The 19,819-nt window shown below is 40.2% G+C and overlaps 1 protein-coding gene across 1 annotated transcript in view; it reads right to left on the reverse strand.

Annotated features, from left to right (window-relative positions):
• Positions 1-5,485: 5,485 nt before the first annotated feature.
• Ednrb (endothelin receptor type B) overlaps positions 5,486-19,819 on the reverse strand; it is a 28,695-nt gene continuing 14,361 nt past the window's right edge. Inside the window, exons 2-7 of the mRNA XM_048421922.3 lie at positions 14,252-14,364; positions 13,912-14,116; positions 12,330-12,479; positions 11,372-11,505; positions 10,490-10,598; positions 5,486-8,020 (exon numbers count right to left, since the gene is read on the reverse strand). Coding sequence (XP_048277879.3) covers positions 7,886-8,020; positions 10,490-10,598; positions 11,372-11,505; positions 12,330-12,479; positions 13,912-14,116; positions 14,252-14,364 — 846 coding nt within the window. The 3' untranslated portion in view covers positions 5,486-7,885. The remainder of the gene's footprint in view (positions 8,021-10,489; positions 10,599-11,371; positions 11,506-12,329; positions 12,480-13,911; positions 14,117-14,251; positions 14,365-19,819) is intronic.

Genomic DNA, 19,819 nt, shown 5'->3' on the forward strand with positions numbered 1-19,819 from the left:
AATAACACAGCTCTCTGCGCAAAGGGAAGATAGGACTGTCTGTTCTGGAGCCAAGTATGAGTGACTATGACCTAAAAAGAAAGATTAGGGTTACCCCAAATACCATGTTCCAGCATGGCAACCGTCATTATGTTTTTATAGTAATAGAATAAATAAGGAATGTCATAATTAAATAATACATTGGTAGGAACATCAAGTAGGCATATTCTAGGGTCTGTTTGTATGTAGTCACAGGATGTTAAGACAAACACAGATGTGGCTAGTAAGTGGCTTTTACTAGGATTAGTGTTTTAATCAGCACCCAGGAGTCAGAGACAAACAGATCTTTGTGAGTTTGAGGTCAGCTTCCATATTGGTTTCCAGGCTTCCAGGCTAGCCAGGTCTCTGTCTCATCAAAATACAGGGTGTCTGTGTGTCCAATAATGACTGATGATAATCCAAGGTATTTTGTTTCTGAATTTGCATAGCCACAGAAATTCTAAACTGCCAGCCTTACAGAGTTCCTAATGGAATGATGGCTTCTTCCCCCCTGGGAACTTGAGTTTTCATTGACACGGAGATTTAGGTACAGATCTTTCATGAGAGTATACATTCGTTTCTCTTGGGTTAATAAAGAACAGAAATACTAATATTTTATGTATGCATGCAACCTTTTATGAAACTACTTGTGTGTATGTTTTCAGGGCTGATCATTGGATAGTGATTGGATGTTGGATATATCATTGAATATTGGGTATTCGATAAACAGTTGGTGTACCCTTTCCTGGGGAAGGCCACTCCTCCCATTCTCAGCATTCCTTAGCTGCTTGTAGTTCATTATTTAGTACTGAGTCTTCATGAGCTCTCAACCTTCCATGTTAGCATGTCTGTTGGTGCCATCCTTGTTGAGATCATGTTTAGGCAGCCATGTTGATGGTAGTGTCTGACATTTGTAGGACAACTGACTGTGGTTGCAGTGTTTTTGTAATCTCATACCTCTCAAAGAGACTGGGTCAGTTAACCGTGTGTGTGTGTGTGTGATGAAAACAGAAGAGGGAAATATTAAATGAGAGGAGGAGAAAGGGATTATCATTAATAGATAGAGACGGTATAGGGTAGTAGGAGGGATGTGTACTGAGAAAGTCATATGAAAATATCACCATGGGGTTCATTTCTCTGTATGTTAATCAAAGTATGGTAATTGGCAACTATGATCCCAGCCCTGAGACTGAATAGGAGGATTGCTGCAAGTTCAAGGCCAACCTTGTGCACACAAGGCTACACAGTGGGATCTGGTATAAAAATAATATTATACAGATAAAACAATAATACACACACGGATGAATGAATAAACAAACCTGGAGTTTCAAATAAATTAAATCTAGTATAGTGAGAGGTCAGTTAGATACTTCCCACTTTGTTCTTTTTTTGTTTTGTTTTGTTTTTTTGGAGACAAGGCTTCACTGTGTAACAGCCCTGACTGTCCTGAAATTCATCTTGTAGTCAGGCTGGCCCCAAACTCACAGAGATCCACCTGCTTCTACCTTCTGAGTTCTGAGATTAAAGGCATGTGAGATTAAAGAGATCCACAGGAAAGCATATTCTTATGCAACTATAAATCTAAACTCTCCCAGGTTACTTAGAAAAGAAAGATCTTAGCTCCAGTGAGTGTAAAGAAGAAAGCTCTTGCAAGCGATATGTTAGGGACTTTACTGGATTTCCAAGATGTGGATTTACTTCAGAAAACTGCTGCACCCTGTCTGAAAACAATTTTCTTGTCTAGTGGAGTTGAAAACGTGCCTTCTGAAGCTGGAGGTGAGGTGTTTGTTTCCATGTGAGTGTTCACCTGTGTGTGTAGATGTGATTTTTTTTTATGTGCGCATGTGTTAGGGTAGAGCAAAGGGAGATAAATGGTTAGAAAATTTTATGTTACTGCTCACCTTTCAGTTGTCACAACTTGAATGACATGATTCTATGCAGACCTGTAAGCAGACCTCTTTAAGCATGAGGTCAGCTTGCTCATGTTTGAAGGCTGTGGGAGAATGCTCTTGTACCCTGTAAAGATTTGTCACTTGTATTAGTTTAATAAAACTCTGATTGGCCAGTAGCCGGGCAGGAAGTATAAGTGGGGCAATCAGACTAAGAGAATTCTGGGAAGAGGAAAGGTAGAGATGCAGTCACTAGTCACATGCGGAGGAAGCAAGATGAGAATGCCGAACTTAGAAAAGGAACCAAGACACATGGCTAAACATAGATAAGAATTATAGGTTACCTTAAGTTGTAAGAGCTAGTTAATAAGCAGCCTTTGTCAATAGGCCAAACAGTTTATAATTAATATGAGTTTTTTTTTTAACTGAACGGCTGTAGGACTGAGCAGGACAGAAACTTATGCTTTTATTTGCATGTAAGATAGAAGGGCTGAGTACACTTCCCCTTACCACTCCATTCTAATGCTGCTTAGATTTTAGCAGCCTGAGAAGTGAAAGGAGACACCCAGAATTCTGGGTTGGCATTGCCCATTGTTAACTTTTCCCATTTCAGCCCTAGCTTTCCCGTCCTTCCTGCTTCACATTTCTGAATGTGCTGTAGCAGCATTGAATGCTGCTCCCAAATTTTTCAGTTAGTTGTAGCATATACATTCTGTTTCCTTTACTTTTAAAATTGTAGATTATACAGAAGAGGGCATATGTCTTTTTATTTAAGGGAAATAATTAAAAGTTTATTATAGAAATGTGTTGCATGATATATGCAATATAATAATGTAAATTTTTATGTAAACTCTATAAATACAGATTGAAGGACAGACAATCCTGATGTAGTTTTTCCAAGACTCAGTTGTCAGCAGTCTTCCAAGAATGGCAGCTGTTCTTATATGTATCATAACTTCCTTAAACCTTTCCCGATGCTGTCTGTGTCTCTGTACATATAGCTTCACGGTGCCAGACTTCGAATTTGATATCAGCAGAATTATGCTGTTGTACAGTAGTTTCCAGCAGGGTTGATCATCCACCCCCAAGAGACATTTGCTGATGCTGGGAACTGCACTGGGTCTCACAACTGGAGAGGATGCTGTTGATGTTTGGTGGATAGAGGCCGAGTAGGTTGCCAAACATCTTACATGCACAGGACAGCACTCATGACAATCTGCTCGATCAAAATTTTAATCACGACAAGCTTGATCAACTTGGGGCAAGCGTTCTATTTCCCATTTTACGGGCATACCGTACGGTCTAGTAATTTAAAATATGCCATTGGAGTTTGAGTTGTTTCCCTTTGGGGATGGAAATAAACAGTGCTCCCTGTGAACATTCCGGAGTTTGTTTTATGATCCCACGAGAAATTCTCTGTTAAGTGGAAATTTCTGGTCCTACGATAAGTATTTCTTTCCTATATTAACTCCCAAGTGCTTCTCAAAGTGAATGTATGATTTTTCTTATTGCAGCACATTAAGAATGCATTTCCCATCCCATTACTGTCAAGATAATTTTAAATTTATTTATGTAACAGTTTTGATTAGAACAGTGCCATTTTTACAAGGTAAATTTTTTTATCCAAGCCAAGGAAGAAGTTATAGACAAGGAAGAAGTTATAGACAAGGAAGAAGTTATAGACAAGGAAGAAGTTATAAGGAGAATAACAATTGTCTTTTTAAAACTAATTTTTAAAGATTTATTGTTATTTTTCATTTTAATTTTTTTATGAGCGTGGGAGTCTTGCCTGTATTATGTCTGTGCACCATAGGCATGCCTCTTGCCTGTGAAGGTCAAATGATGACATCAGATCGGTCCTTTGGAACTGGAGGTGTAAGCTGGTTATGAGACACAGTGTGGGTGCTGGAAACTGAACCCAGGTCCTCTGCAAGAACAACCGCTGCTCTTCTCTGCTTAGCCATCTCTCCAGCTCTTCCTCACCATCTGATGTCAGTGTTTTCTTGGGACCACTGTCCTTTATTGGCAGACACTGTCATATAGCTATAAACTCCTGTGACCGTCATTAATATACCAGGCAATCTTTCAGTTTTTTAACTTTTCTCTCTTGCAGTTACCGTTGCCCACTCTTCTGCTTCTATTGGAGCAATTGCTTCTTAGACAAGCGAAGCGTTTGCGACTTTACCATGCTGACGTCAGTCACTGAGTTTCCTGTGTTGAACTCACCTGTTTCCTGGCCTTCTTCCTTGGTTTCCTTCCTGAGCTCAACTTAGTGACACAGTTTGATAGAGTCCCTTTACATTCTGCTTGTTGTCAGTTTTGGTGGTTGGAGGCCTTTACTTTTGTCTTTTATCTCTTTGAGCATATTTTTGTTTTCGAGAGCAGTATCTGAATCCCCAAGTGTTCTTTTGATCATTAACCACCTTTGTTTTGCTTTATTAGCCTTATTACTATGGGGAAATTAAGTCTAATTGTGCTGACTTTTTCCATGGTTTCCCTCACCCTCCTCACACTGTCTTTTCCTATTAGTTAATAGTTTTGTCTTTCACTACAAAGTTTCCCCAAATGCCTATGGGCTTCTGACACTCATTCATACTTTCAAATGTGGCACCAAGAGTCAGCTTAAAAATTCTATGGATGCATACAGAATGGAGAAGGCACAGAACCCCTTTCTGTGAGAGCCGTCCTGACTCTTTGTGTTTGGACCTGAAGATTCTCCTCTGCAGATGTGCTATTTTATTCAAGTAGAGACTTCATCATCCTGCCCATGATTCATATGGCTCCTAGTTACTGCTAGAAAGATTACGGACTGAAAAATCTTACTATTGATGGAGTAAAGATTTCCTTAACCCTCAACTCCAGGAAAAGAATGAATCCTGCCTTCTTGCTGTGACCAAGCCTACAAGTCTCCCTATAATTCAGCACAGTCTTTAGAAAAATAAGCCACCTGTCCTTTAGAAGAGTGTGTAGCACTCACCAGTTACACACAGCAGTTTGAGATGCTGGGATCTGGTCCTTTGGACTGGCAATGATCTGTTTTGCATTTTGCTCGTTTTATTTAATATTTTTAGTTTTATTTGCACAGAGACTGTATTATATAGCAGGACATTAAAGGTGGAATTTTCCAGTTTCAATAAGTTTGGGATTTTGGAGTATTTTGGACTTCAGATTTTCTGCTGAGGGCTCTCAGCCTATAATAACGTCTATTCTACCATGCCTCTAGTCCAACACGAAAAGGCTGCTTGAGAAATGCAATGTGTGATGCCCAAGTCTAATTTCATCTTTCGTGTAGCACAGTGAGACTCAAAGATGGGAAGCCTCCAAAGAAAGCTTTGCAGATATAGAGAGGCAAAGATTTCCGGTGATTGTCAAGAAGTTAATCGGTTGTGGAAAATGACTATACTTGCACAATGAAGCATGGCAAACTTCAGAATCGTGGCAATTTAATTTAACTTTCATTCCTTGAAAATGATATATTTAACATAGATAATGTTCATTTACAGCATCTTTTCCCCGCTTAATCCTTTAGGTAATGTGAATTGATGGGATGCCCACATGGTAAAAGATAAAGCTGCTCCTTGTAATGATTTGAATATTTATTGGTTTGTTCACAAAACAAGGAGTAAGCAACTACAAAAGCTGCCACTTTAAGTGACCATAGCAGAACAAAGCACAATTATTTTACATGGCTAAATTACAATTGTATGTTAGACACAACAAACCCAAGTTTTGATAAAAACCAAAAAACCAGTGTTCCTTTGGTGGTTGTACATTGTTGATACTGGAAGGTGTTTAAACACAGACCAACATGATCCGAGTAATTGAGGCAAAAATAGGTTAAAATCACTTTCAAATCTTTTAACCTGGAGCATCCTCGTTAGCACTGTTTATATGTGTTGCCATATTAGGCAGCTTGAATATTAGAAAACAGGCTTTAAAGTTAGATGGTGGCATGTTTTCTTATCTTGATTTTAATTATGCAGAGATTATATTGGTTCTTATGACCCTTTATCTGTTTGCTAAAATTTTGAATCAAAAATCCACCGAATGCTATGTTTTTACAAATACTGTATGAATCCTATTCTTATGCCATTTCATAATCTGACAAGATGATTATTGCTCATGAGTCTGATGTTAAGAGGGAAAGAGCATTTGGGTTAAACAAGAAGAACATTAAGATGCAAGAACTTACTACATAGCAATAAAATCGACCTAAAACTTAATAGGAATTAAAAATACATTCCTATTGTGAAAGTACTGGAGACCCATAACTAAATGAAAATTGAAAATCTGGGGTGTCTTTTGTAATAAAAAGTAGAAAATGATGGGGAGGAACCCGCAAACAAGAACTGTGGGTGACTCCTAAATAGAGTCCCCGTGGTCTGCCAGGTCATTATTTTCCTTTCTCTCTGACCTCATTGTCGTATTCGGGTTTATTGCATTGTCACAGTGGATTTTGGCAGAAAACTGCATTCTTAGCTCATTTTCAACATGTGGCCTGGGTTACTAAAAGGAAAAAAAAAAGGGAAATTCTGTTATATTTTAAGACAAAGTTGAAACTCTTGGGCTCGATTTGTTCCCTGGTCACTCTGAGAACGCTGTGCTGTGTTCTGCTGAAGCCAACCCGGGACCTTTGGCTCTGTTATGACGCGCCAGTGACGTTCGCCGGGCTAAGAATGGGACCCTTTCCCCACGGGTTTCCTCTTACCTCACCTCGTTTCCTCTCTCTTGGAGTTCTCTTGGGCATTCTTCACACACTGCTCATCCTAAGTGAACCTACCACACTTCGATTAAGAATGCACAGCGTGGAGCGTTTCGTCGTCCCCCAAAGTGCTTTTGCCTCTAAGTTTTAGAAAAAGCACCATGTCCAGATCACCTTTCCATTGGCTATTTCCAGAAGAAAAAATATAAAAATTAGCAAAATAGCTCCAAGAGAGCTGGTTAGAGTAACTAATTTCTACGACTTTAAGATATGGTATTTTAACTATATCATGCTGTGAACCGTTTTAACCACAGCGCGGCTGGAAGGATGCGCCTTGCTTCTTTGCCATGTGGACAGTGCTCCGGGCAATTCACATTCTGTCGCTTACCGGGTTCCTGGCATCCCTTTGTCATAAAGATACAAATGCTGGGACCTGCCCTTTGTTAAATCATCTACATGTAGTGCTTATAACTAAGTATTTACAGATGATGAAACTAATCAAATGGAAATCAAACTTCGGTTGTAGAAAGATATTTCAAAGATCCATTGTAGGTAGTGTTCTGTTTTGCGTTTTCCTTTCAGGTCTGTGAAGGGGGAGTTCGGAAGTCTCAGTGAGAGCAGTAGCTCACACATCCCCATTTTTTTCCCCTGTGACATTTGCTCTTATTGGAATGTAAAGAATACAATGATCCTGAAACACCTAGGCTCCATCTCTTTCTTATACCCCCTTCTGATCATTAGGTGTTCGCAATGACCTAAAGCGTCCACGAAGCACGCTGATTTTACATTTCACATACAATTACAATTTAAATGGTGTTGACATCATGCACAAAACATGTATTAATGGATTTTTAAAAAGGTTTCAAATGGAGTAATTGAAACTATATTTGAAACTTTTTTTCCCCCCGATGTCACACTTTCCTTTTCTCAGATTCACGGGGCTGGAAGATAAACGGACGTTCTGGGTGAGCTTTTTAAATATAAGTGGCTTGTGAATACAGTGGGAGCTTTCAACAGCTATGTCGAAGTGCTGGCTAAAAATCTAAGTGCTTTCCTGCGGAGACCTCGCCCATTTCATCGCTTTCCTAGGCTGTGAACAGCTCACGGAGCATCAGGTGTTAAAAGTTAAAGCTGTTAAAAATAATCCGCCTTATATTTGTGGACGCCTTCCTGCAAACACGGTTTTCCATTGGTTTTGGCAAGGGTTTTGTTTTGTTTTTCTCTAACGATATCTGTCCAAAATAAGAATGATGAGACCGAGCGAATACTCTTCCCTTCAAGAGGAGCTGTATTTATTGCTGGAACGGAAGTTGTCATATCCGTGATCATTCGCTTTGAACTTCAAGCAGGACTGCTTTTCCTCCAAGGACTGCTTTTCCTCAAACGTTTGGCACCAGCAACACAGGCAGGACTGCACAGAACAGAACAACTGGTTATGTGTTTACCCAGCCATACGGTCACCGCTCTCCGCGCTCTCAGGGCTGACTCTCCTTGCAAGTGTGGGCTTCCTGGTCCCTTTCTTCCCACATCCTCTCATTTCCCCCTTAAAAATGGTGCAGTTAAGGTCAGCAAGACGGCTCTGTGAGTGAAAACACTTACTACTTGTAATCCTGATGAACTGAGCTTGAGAGGCTGAGCTCTTGGAGGAAAGAGAACAGACATGTGCACGCGCACACACACTGCAGAACTAGTCCACCATGGTAAGCACACACCTATGCCCACACACACATTGTATTCACACAATAATAATAAATACAATTTTAAAAGTGGAAAACATGGCTGCCTTGGTGGCATGTGATGATTTTTTTCACAACTAAAATGTACACAGAAGAAAAAAAACTTATGTAATTAACATTAGCCAAGAAACATCCACTCATTTTTTTAGTGTGCATGTGTGTGAGTGTATATATGTATGAGTGTGTACGTACCAATGCACGCACACTGCACTAGAGGCCAGAGGAGGACATCTCTGCTGTTTTCTCTATTGTGCTCTCCCTTATGCCCTTGAGAGATCTCTCACTGGACCTGAAGCTCACTGCCTCTGCCCAGGTGACTACTCAGGATGTCTCTAGCCTCTGTCTCCATCCTGTAAAGCAGGTGTGGCCAGCATAGGCAGTCCAGCCTGGCTTTCTACATGGTGGGTTTAACTCAGATCTTCAAACCTGCATAGCGAGGGCTCTTTCTCCTGAATCATCTCTTTAACCCCCAAAGTCACTCTTAATTCTCGATACTTTTTCTCATCTACTTAAAAAAGTTCTTAATGTGTGACAACTTTGAAGGTCAAGCATTTCCCCCAAGAACAGAAATATTACAGCTGTACGTGTGCTTGGGCTTATTTGTTTATGTAACTGTGTACATGCCCTGTTACGTGATTCTTGTCACTTGATGCAGACACAGGCCTCTTGCCATGTCCCTGAGTTTAATTTTGCTGTGCTGTGTTAACACACATGCTGTTATCCCATGCCCTTTCAATATTATTATGCAATAAGTTTACAAAGGGTTCAAGCATCTTGATTTTATTTTTTTCTACTTTTCACTGGAGTTTTAAAAATTTTAAAACTTTGTTCATTCTGTTTATTTTATGATAGACTATTAGTCTATTCTGTTTGTATTATGATAAGCTATACATTCAGGGAAACAGCAGGTTTTCTGCTCTGTAAAGCAAGGAGTTGATTTGGATAAAAGTTCTCTTCTACTCCTAATGTCAGGGGTGTGAACGGACAAAGAAATTTTTAACTTTTTTAGTGTTTACAATGAAATGAATTTTGGTTTTCAAATAATAAAATACCAAGGACAAGAGCTCATTCTCATGTGAGGAGAAGCATATTTTACTTGGTGTTGTATGATTAAAAGAATTAATGGATGGATGGGCGCCATATGGCCAACATCTGAATGAGATATAATTATATTCCACACGGAGCAACATATCGCTGCTATCTACAGAAGGTAGAAAAGATGAAGTAGAAATGCTTTTAATATTTTTATATTTGCTGTTCATGTGTGTGTCTGTGTGTGTGAGGGGGGCTGTGATGTGTGTGCCAAAGGAAGCCACTGAGTGTCCTAACCTGTCCCCCTTCACGATATTTCCTTAAGACATGATCTACTGAACTAGGCTAGTATTTGCAGAGCCCCAGCCAGCCACCCTCTTGTCCCATTCATCTCTAGTACTAGAGCTATAGGCATGTGAGCAGCTACGTCTATTCTCTCTCTCTCTCTCTCTCTCTCTCTCTCTCTCTCTCTCTCTCTCTCTCTCTGTGGTGTTTTGAGACAGGGCATTGTTACACAAATCAGGTTGGCCTTTAAATCACAGAGACCTGCCTGCCTCTGCCTCCCAAGTGCTGGGATTAAAGGCGTCTGTCTCTGCGCCCAGAAGAGCATGCCTGACCTTTTACACGTGTTCTGCGGACTTAAACTTGGACCCTCCTGCAGAGCAAATACTCTCACCTGCTGAGGCATCTCCTAGCCCTTGACTTTATTTCCACAGCCCACAAGAAAAGACAATTAACTTATTTATAACAGACATGGTAGCTGTACAATAATAAAAAGTCTACCAAAATCAGAGGGACAGTGCATTCGGCTATGTTCCAATCTTATTTCCCTAGATGACACACATTATCAGTGCATGTAATTCTGTTAATCTGAGCAATTCCAATAGTCCCGCTGAGTGGCTAAAGCATGGGTGATTACTGATAAGGATTTGCAAGCAAATATTTACTATACTGCTTTTTATACAAATGTGATATTTAAAATGTCACATATCTTGCAACACAGGGAAATTAGCAATTTGCCAATCTTCTCTAGATAGAAATATTAGTGGTTCTGAAAGCCTATATTTGATGCCAGATCACAGGAAAAGTTTTATTTTAGATTATTCTCTTACCTTAAAGCAGTTTTTGAACCTTTTGCTCACCAAATACAGAGCGATTGGATTGATGCAGGAATTCAAAGAGGCCATGTTGATAGCAATGTAGTCCAAAACCAACAAGAAGCTGCAAGAAGCCCAAAATGTGTCTGTAAAAAGTGTGTTTCCTCAAGTATATATCTAACGTGCACCTTTGTGATTTCATGAGAAGCTAAACCCCGCACCCCCCATGGTTTGAGTTTAACCACTAGTTTGCTAGTGCAGGCCGCTGTCTTCCCTTTTCTGTCCGCCTTTCTCTCTCTCCTTCGGCCTCTGTCATCTACACTGCCCTCTCCTGCCTTTATCTTTCCTATCGAGGTCTGCTTTTAGAAGTACAATGCTCATTTGCAAGTGATGAGGCTTTCGGAAAAGAAAGGGTTTATGTGCACCGTGAGGATCTGATAGTATATATGGAGGTGTATCTTTGGATCTGATGCTTTACATCTTGCCACTTACTCATCATTTGACAGCCCTGTGCCTATAGCCCACGGTTTTCTTGCACCCCTTTTACTTATCCATCTAAATCAGGGGTAAAGATAAAATTGTGAGTCTTAATGGTCTCTAAGGTTAAGACAATCATATGCGTTCTGCCTGTTAGGGGGACTGATGGGGAGACATCTAAATAGCAATTACATAATTATTTCTGTTTTTCTAGTCTTTTAAAATTTAAGCTAGCATTCAGACCAGTGAGCTCCATCCTAGAGTGTTCACACGTGTCCTCACATGTGGTTCCTATTCACCCCTCTTCCTAGGCACCCTCCCCTCCCCTCTGTCTCATGCTTGTTGGCCTCCCTTCCCCCCAATAGTCACCACTTTTCATGACACATGTGCCCCTGTTCCATTGCATTCTATCTTTCTTACCTCAGAAGTTCACATCGGTGTGGGTCATTCTCGTCATAAAGAGTGAACTTCAGAATCCTGCTGAGGTGAAGGGGAAGCCAGCAGAGGGCAAACACGAGAACCAGGCAGAAGACTGTTTTGGCCACTTCTCGTCTCTGAAATAGGACCACCAGCCCTTTTAAAGCCCATTGGTATTCACAGCACATACTTTCCCCAGACAGGATATCTGATAGCAGTGAGCTCCCAATTAGACAGTGTGAATGAGAATTACAGTTGCTAGGGATTTGACTTTAAAAAGTAAGGAATTGGGGTGGATGGACAGGAGATGGCTTAGCAGCTCAGAGCACTAGTTGCTTTTCAGAGGACATAGGCTCGATTTTCAGAACTCACATAGTGGCTCTCAACCATCAGTCACCTAGTCCAAGAGGATTTGATGCCCCTTGTGAGCTCTACGGGTGCCAGGCATGGGGTGCACATGGGTGTAGGCAAAACATTCATCCAACATAAAATAAGTCTAAAATTATATATTGTACAAACATACTATGTGTATGTATGAGTATGTGTGTGAGTGTATGTGTGTGAGTGTATGTGTGTATGAGTGTGTGTGTGTGTGTGTGTGTGTGTGTGTGTGAGTGTGTGTGTGTGTGAATGTATGTTTCAGACTGGACAAGGTGGTGAGGACTGTATCCCATCATTTGGGAGGCAGAAGCAGAAGGATCTGATGTTGCAGGTCATCCTTGAATTCAAGGCTAGCCTGAGCTACCCGAGTTTCTGTCTTAAAACAAAACAGCAGCGAAAGGTAATGGTTGTCTCTAGATCTGTTTAGGTAATAGACCTTGTCTCTGAATAATTAACACAAAATGTCTTTTTGTTATAATAAGGAAGAAAGTGAAGCTGCTCTAGTGTCTGAGGTTAGCTAATCATCTTCCTCAGCACCACCATCACGGCCACGGCTCACCAGGTCCTTGCATTCTCTCACCTGCTTTAAGAGGTCATTTAAAGCGATCTGCACACCACTCTTCTTTCTCAGCATTTCACAGGTCATCAGGGTATAAAAGATCGCCGTGATGGCTAGTGGCAGGCAGAAGTAGAAGCTGAACAGCCACCAGTCTTTGGCTGTCTTGTAAAACTATCGGAAAGAGAGAAATTTTGTGATTAACATCTTCTTCTTAAAAAAACCATATATATCATATGTCAACTAACAACAATGTAAGTTCATGAAAGTAGAATGATTTTTGTAACACATCTTTCACACACTTCTTGAGCCATATCTACTAAACACATAGCTAAAGCCCTGCACTAAGTAAAATGACATTACAGGATATATTTCAATTCTTTGGGACAGTATAGTAAGATTTAAGCAAAATTCCTATGTAAAGATTAAACATTGGATAACCAAATACCTCAAATTTTAGGTATTATTGGTGTTAAGTCTGTAAACCCATCACAGTGTTCGGGCGACTCTTTCCCTTGCTACTGAGAGTGTTTAGTGTGAGAAACGGGTGTGAACAGATCTACACTAGCCACTTAGGTCTGTGGCGTATACATGTAATGCCAATTTAGGAAATGCTTGTGTGTTTTACCTTTCCTGTGTTCTTTTCTGCTGTTACTTTTTCAAAACATTATCAATGCAGCTATAGGCACGCTAGTAAGGATTTTATGTCCCGATGTGGTGCTCCCCTTTTAGTAAACAACAACTTCGTTCTCCATTTCACTTCAGTGTCTGCCTTTGTTCTTTTACTTATTATTGAATGCATAGTTCATAAAGTTTATAAAATCTTTGTCCATGTAAACTAGAAAATAGTTCAACCCCTTTTGTAGTAACCATTTTCTGTTGAAAAAGCTCTTTTTTTTTTTTTTTTTGAGAATGGGTTTCTCTGTAGCCTGTCCTGGAATTCCCAGGCTGGCCCCAAACTCACAGAGATCTGCCTATCTCTGCCTTTTGAGTGCTCGGATTAAAGATGTGCACCATCTCTGCCCTGCTGACAAAACTCTTGTACTTAGGATCTATCTTTTAGAGACTAATATCCTCTTTCTTTCCCTATTTTCTGATCAAAAGTTCTTTAATAGATAGTCAAAATTATACATATATTTAATAATTATATAATATATATTTTATATGTAATTATAAATTAATATACATATTAACACACGAAGGTATGAAGGGACAGGTTGGCATTCTAAATACACACTATCAGGTATCTTCTATTTAAACATAACTTAAACCATCTGTTCTCTGACAATGTTGGGTTGTCTTCTGTAGGTTATACAAGTGTCTATCTTCCTGGGACTTTAGTTTCAAAAGTTATAAAGCCACAGCCATTCTTGTAGGAATCTGATTTATCTGGATCCCTGCTACCTAGGGTGTTCTTGGAGAAGCAATTACCCGGATTCTTACAGGTGGGGTCATTAGTAAGGGTTAACCTCACAGTCTTGGGATCCAAACTCTTAATTTATGCGAAAGGTAGTCATAAATCAATAGCTTACCAAGGTGGGGAACTAGGGAAAATAGTTAAATATTTATAAGGAAAGTGCAGGAAGAAAAAGCAAAATACACTTACCTGCATGAAGGCTGTTTTCTGAACCGGAAGAAGCAGGCAGACCCTTAGAGGCTTTTCTCTGTAGTCTGTCTTAATCACATCAAAGCCTATGGCTTCAGGGACAGCCAGAACCACAGAGACAACCCAAATTAAAACAATTTCTACTGCTGTCCATTTTGGAACCCCAGTTTCTTTAATTCGACTCCAGGAAGCAACAGCTCGATATCTGAAGATGTAAACAGAGTTATTTTTTTAAAGCAGGTAGAGAGCTTGGTTTTATTGAACTGCGCAGCTTACCCCCTACGTAACATAGCAGTTATATGGTGTGTAGGATCTCCTTGGCCTAAGAACGGACTCTTACCTGTCGATACTCAGAGCGCATAGGCTTAGCACGGTGATCCCCACGGAAGCCTTCTGTATGAAAGGCACAAGCTTGCACATCTCCGATCCAAATGGCCAGTCTGCCACCAGGAGCTGCGTAGACGAGACACGAACTTCTGTTAGAGCGGCTTTCCCGAGGCTGCATCTGAACTGATCGCTTGGTGCAGGTGACTAACAGGCAGAGCAAAGGACTACCCTTTGAACAGCACCGGTGACCGTATGTAAAACAGGAGACTACGTTCAGGATAACGCAAGCGCAGCCAGTTTGTGAGGTCGTTGTGTGTGGATGGTGGTTCTGTCAGGGCCTCATCGGCAAGGCCCATGACCCCAGTTGCTTAATATTCCTTTAGAAAATAGAACCTGCATATTTCATAAAGCCTCCAACCTTAGGTCATGACCATGTTAAAGTATGTTTATTAAATGGAAAGGTAAATAGTTTGGTGTGGAGAAGACTGGACTGCCCTTGTGGACAGCACTCTGGAGATACTCAAGGTCTTGTTCTTATCAGTAGTCAGTTCACTTAGCTAACTCAGCCAGAGGAGCTGCACGGTTCCTTGAACACACTAGGTGCCTGCCCACTGCAGGGTATTTGGTCTATGCCATTCTTTACCCCGCAGTCTTCTCACTACAGAGGGGCGTGCCTTCTCTCACCTCCTTCAGGTCTTGCTCAGCTCTCCTCTCCCCAAAGGACCTACCTAGATCACACTGCTACGCCAGCTACTGGCCAGACCTCCCTAGCTCTTTCACCCTCCGCCCGGTTTCCTTTTATTATGGCTCTTACTCTTACTGCAAATAAAAAAATATTTTATTATTTGTTTAGCTTTGCTGTCTGACTCTCTGGAGTGTGAGACAGTATGAGTTCCTCAGTTGCTTCCAATGCTGTCTGACACACTGCAGGCGCTTGGCAAATATTCATAGATACTGAGGAAAAAGATGTGGTTCTCTCTCTCTCTCTCTCTCTCTCTCTCTCTCTCTCTCTCTCTACATACATATATATATATATATATATATGTATTTTCCTTTATCTGGCTTCAACATCTACTATTAAATATACCCGTTTTCCTTCTTAGACACTGGGTGCCCTATATTGGTAAATGAATCTCTTAAGGTGGACATCTGGATCGTGATATTTTGAAAATAAAGAAAAATATTTATAATCTAAGGGTTTTAAAACCTTTTTTTTAAAAAAAATAACCTTACAAAAGTGAGATCTGTTCTGCAACACCTTTTACTGATTGTGGTACTCAGACGAGCTTGCCAGGCTCGGCTGATTGTTCTGTAACCTGCACGGGCACCACAGGCTACTGCATGTGTCTCATTAGGTCTGACATGGGAAGAATGAACACAAAACAGGTTTAATTTCTAAATTGGTTTTGAAAAAGATACACAGACACATGGAACAAAGGTTGGGAGACTTTCTACATACATACTTTATGTAGCGATTTGGAAACGTACAGGGACAGGCACATTCACAGTAAAGGGTGACCCAGTGCAAGTCAGTCATTGGTGTCAGGAAGGTCGTAGGAGTGGTGGGGTCTAGGTTAGTCTCTGACAAGCATCATGTGCTCTTTGTTAAGGAACATCAAATAGAAAATTTCCTTAATTTTTCTAAAGAAGGCAGAAATTGCAATTTTTTATATGAAATTGCACAATGAATACAAGGTTTCAGTTAATTAACATTTTAAAAGACAGTATTATATGTCTATTAACTAAATAGATTCTACTACATGTATTATAGTTTCTGTATTAGTCAATAAACTCATGATTAGTTAATTAATTTACCCAATGTTTACTGAGTATTCACTACAAATATTATTCTAAGTACAAGGCAAACTACTGGTTCTAGAGCTCACATACAATGAGGGAGATAAAAATACATCTTGATATGATGTTCAACAGAAGTAGCCCAGTCACGAGAGGTGATGGGATGTGAGGTATTTTCCTGATAAGCTTCTCAGTAAGATCTCTCTGAAGAGGTAACAGGTAAGTGTAGAGTTGGCTAAAGCAATGAGGAAACCAGTGTGGAACATTCTAGGAAGACAAAAGGTCCTGTGTTCAAAACAAGCCCAGGAAACTAGAAGGAGAGCAGGAAGTCTTCAAGATTGGAAGTGGGTGACTAGCGAAAGGAACAGCAGCTGAAGGTGTAAGCATTTCATGACTAGCGAAAGGGAGAGCAGCTGAAGGTAAGCATTTCAGTGCTCCTTCAACAGCGTGCACTTGCAAGCCTCTGAACAGGAAACTGTTACAATGTTATTTTTATTTTATTTTTTTATTTTTTGGTTCATTTTTAAAAGTCAACTTACTGCTCAGAATGTGGTCAAGAAAAGGACTTGTACCAAAGTGGTTGTGGACTGGACAATGACGTGCCTCATAGTGAAGTTAATAAGATAAAATAATAGATATGTACCATTTTGCTTATATATACATATATATGTATATATGCATATGTGCATTATATATACATATATGTATATATGCATATGTGATATATATCACATATAGTTTTATTTATATATATATATATATATATAAACATGTCACGGGTAATTTACAAGGTTAGTTTTCAGAATTGTCCAGTGCTGAATGGTATACCAGCTGTCCACTGGTGTGGAGAATTCTGGAAATCTTGATTCCAGTAAAACTTGTGAAGCTACTTGTTTTATCCCCGTGATCTCTCATCTTATATAACCCACAGTCATGGCTGGAGGCGGATTTGAGGCCTTGTCCTCACCATTCCCCGTTGTTACTTTCCTGGTTGAACTTTCCGCGAGCTTCGATTTCTCTACATTTTTAGTTTGTACTGCATATTAGGCACCCGACTCTTGAGCTTTGTATAAGACTAGAGTGAACCAGTCAGGAGTAGGGTCATCGTGGTGAGTTGGTTGGAACATTCACACCAAGTCAAACACCAGAGGAAGTCAAGGGTGCTGTTCATTCTGGAGATTTCTCAAGATTTTCTTCTCTGGGGGAAAATGTACCTTTGGCGGAAAACCCTTTAGAGCAGTGAAACTTCTAAGCTTCGGTGTGCTTTGGATGTGAACCAGTTGTGTGAGCTGCCTCAACACTTTGAGAGTTCTCCTTCTTTCCATTTGTGTTTGGTTTCTCAGGTTTCAAGCACAGATACCGTCAAGGCCGTTTGACCCAAGGAGTCTTGCTTTGAGGAACTCCGAGGAACTGCTGGGTTTACTCTTTTGTTCTTCTGCAGGAATTGCTGTTTTGTGCTGTGTGTTTTGTCTATCTCCATGTCGTAAGCAACCTCAGTTTAGCCCTGAACTGCAGCTTTCAGCTATGGGTTGGACTGCTTTCAGTTAGGAGCCCACGAAAAGAAAGAAAATGACCTCTCTTTGCAACGCTGTTTGCTCTCAGTATACTTCATGTTCTGGAGGAAAATGGCTAAAAAGCAGGACCCTCAGTGTTCTCCATGCCCCCTAGCTACAAGAATTGTTTTACAGGGTAAAAGGAAAATGGGAAGAAGTGCATTCGGTAGATGCCTTCACATTATTTTATCAGAAAGAACCTGATAAGTGCAAATGCATAGGTTTGCTTCAACAGGTAACAACTCTTAGCCTATCCTCCTCACACAAAATAGAAAGATGAAGAAATGACTTAACACCAGTGCTGTGTCTCCACAAGCTTCCCCAATAGTGCTGCAATTGTTCTGCCCTAACTATCTCTCCTTTGGGCTGATACTCAGGTTTTCATGAACATTATATTATCTAAATAACCCCAGCGGCTCATGAGAAAGCAAGACAGAAGAATGGATATGCCACATCCATTGGACCACACACAGCTGGAAATTTCAAAGGCAGAATCCAAGTGAGACATAAATAGTGGTAGATTGTTGTGCCTTTAAAATTATGCAGTGCCCATTGATAGACTTTCAACAGAAGAAAAATTAAATCGTCTTCAAGTATAAGAAATGAAACAAAATTATTAGGAGGACCCTCAGAATTGTTGGGGTGTAGCTATTGGGCATAGACCGTGCTACAGAGATCCAATCTTGTGGTTCCAGTAAAATAAAAAGATAAATATGACTTTGATCAGCCCACTGCTCCTGAGATAACAAGAGAATGGCACCTTAAGGGCTTGCATCTCACACAGAGTGGAAGTTGCTCTTAATGCTTACAGCAGCAGAGGTCTGGCGGAGGATTTGAAGAAAAACAGAAAATGTGGCAGCACTCACTCAGAATGTTGCAGGGAAAATGAAAAGGTTTATGACAAAAGACAAGAGCATGAACAAAAATGACCCTTCCCTGGGTCACAATCAGTGCCCTTCGAGCAAGGAAGAAGAGAGGGGAGGGACTGAAGACTGTCCTAAACTGAAGAAGCCATAAGAGTGGCAAAAACAAGATAAAAGTCCTATCAACAAAGACATAACTGGAAAGAATTCCCTTTCCTTATTTCCTCCATTTTTATTTTTAATTTATAGTCTTGCCATATATTAATTGCACAGCATAATGGAGCTGACAGTGATATAGCTATATGAGTATGTATTGTACATTGACCAAGTCTAGACCTTTCTAATGAGGACCCTCTACCCATTACCAGTCTCGTAGCTCAAGTCTCTCTTAATTCTTCCTGCCCTCCACTTCCCTTCCTCATCTCTCTTGCCCACTATACCATCCTATAATTCTACAATGTTTACTTAGTGATTTCTATGTGAGGGCTACAGGGATCGCTTTGTGATAGCTCAGGAAGTATGCAAAGTCATAATGTCACCAGGAAATGACACACTTCTAGGAGAACATAGTCTGCCCAAAAGACAGTGAAATGAACCATCCTGTGAAAAGAATGACTTCAAGAATCCACCAAGAATTCAAGTGGACATGGAATAAGGTGTTTCATACTACTTTGTATCAAGTAAGCGTAGCACCTAGAAACAGGATACAGTTCCAACCATATTAATGAACATAGGAGAGATTACTCCAGCTACCCCACCAGAGAGGGACCTGACACTAGAAAGGAAAAGCTCAATCATTGGCTATTTAGAGTATTGCTGTTATTATTCCTATTATTAATGTGTGTGCATGCACATCTCCTTATTGGAAGGCATCATATTTGCTTGAGCTGGAGTATAGGTGGCTATGAGCCATTGCAGGTGCTAGGAACTGAACTCAGGTCCTCTATAACAGTACTAAGTACAACTTAACTGTTGGGAAATCATTTTAGGCCCTATGAAAAAACCCTCTTAAATGAGGTCCTATATTCTATTTAAGAGTTTGCTTCCAACCAGTTGTTCCCAAAGACATATGTTCTTATCAGTTTGAGAACTGAGTCTATGTCCTCAAGTCCTAAAAAGAAAATTGACCTTAAAGCCTTAAGCCAGGGCAGAAACTAGGATGTTCTGCTCACGGCCCACTTGAATTTTAAGCATGTAGTGGTTAAACCTTGAATATAGCACACCCTAGTCAGGTTCACCCTATCACAATCTTATGAACAACCAACAAGTAGACAAGCAATGTAGTCACAGACATTTAAAACTTCTCTTCAAAATAATTTCTTCAACAGACAATGAGCTGAGACTATCTATGATTTCAGCTTCGTTATT

The sequence above is a fragment of the Myodes glareolus genome, chromosome 12 (genome assembly GCF_982192425.1).
Source record: "Myodes glareolus chromosome 12, mMyoGla1.1, whole genome shotgun sequence".
Lineage (NCBI taxonomy): Eukaryota > Metazoa > Chordata > Mammalia > Rodentia > Cricetidae > Myodes > Myodes glareolus.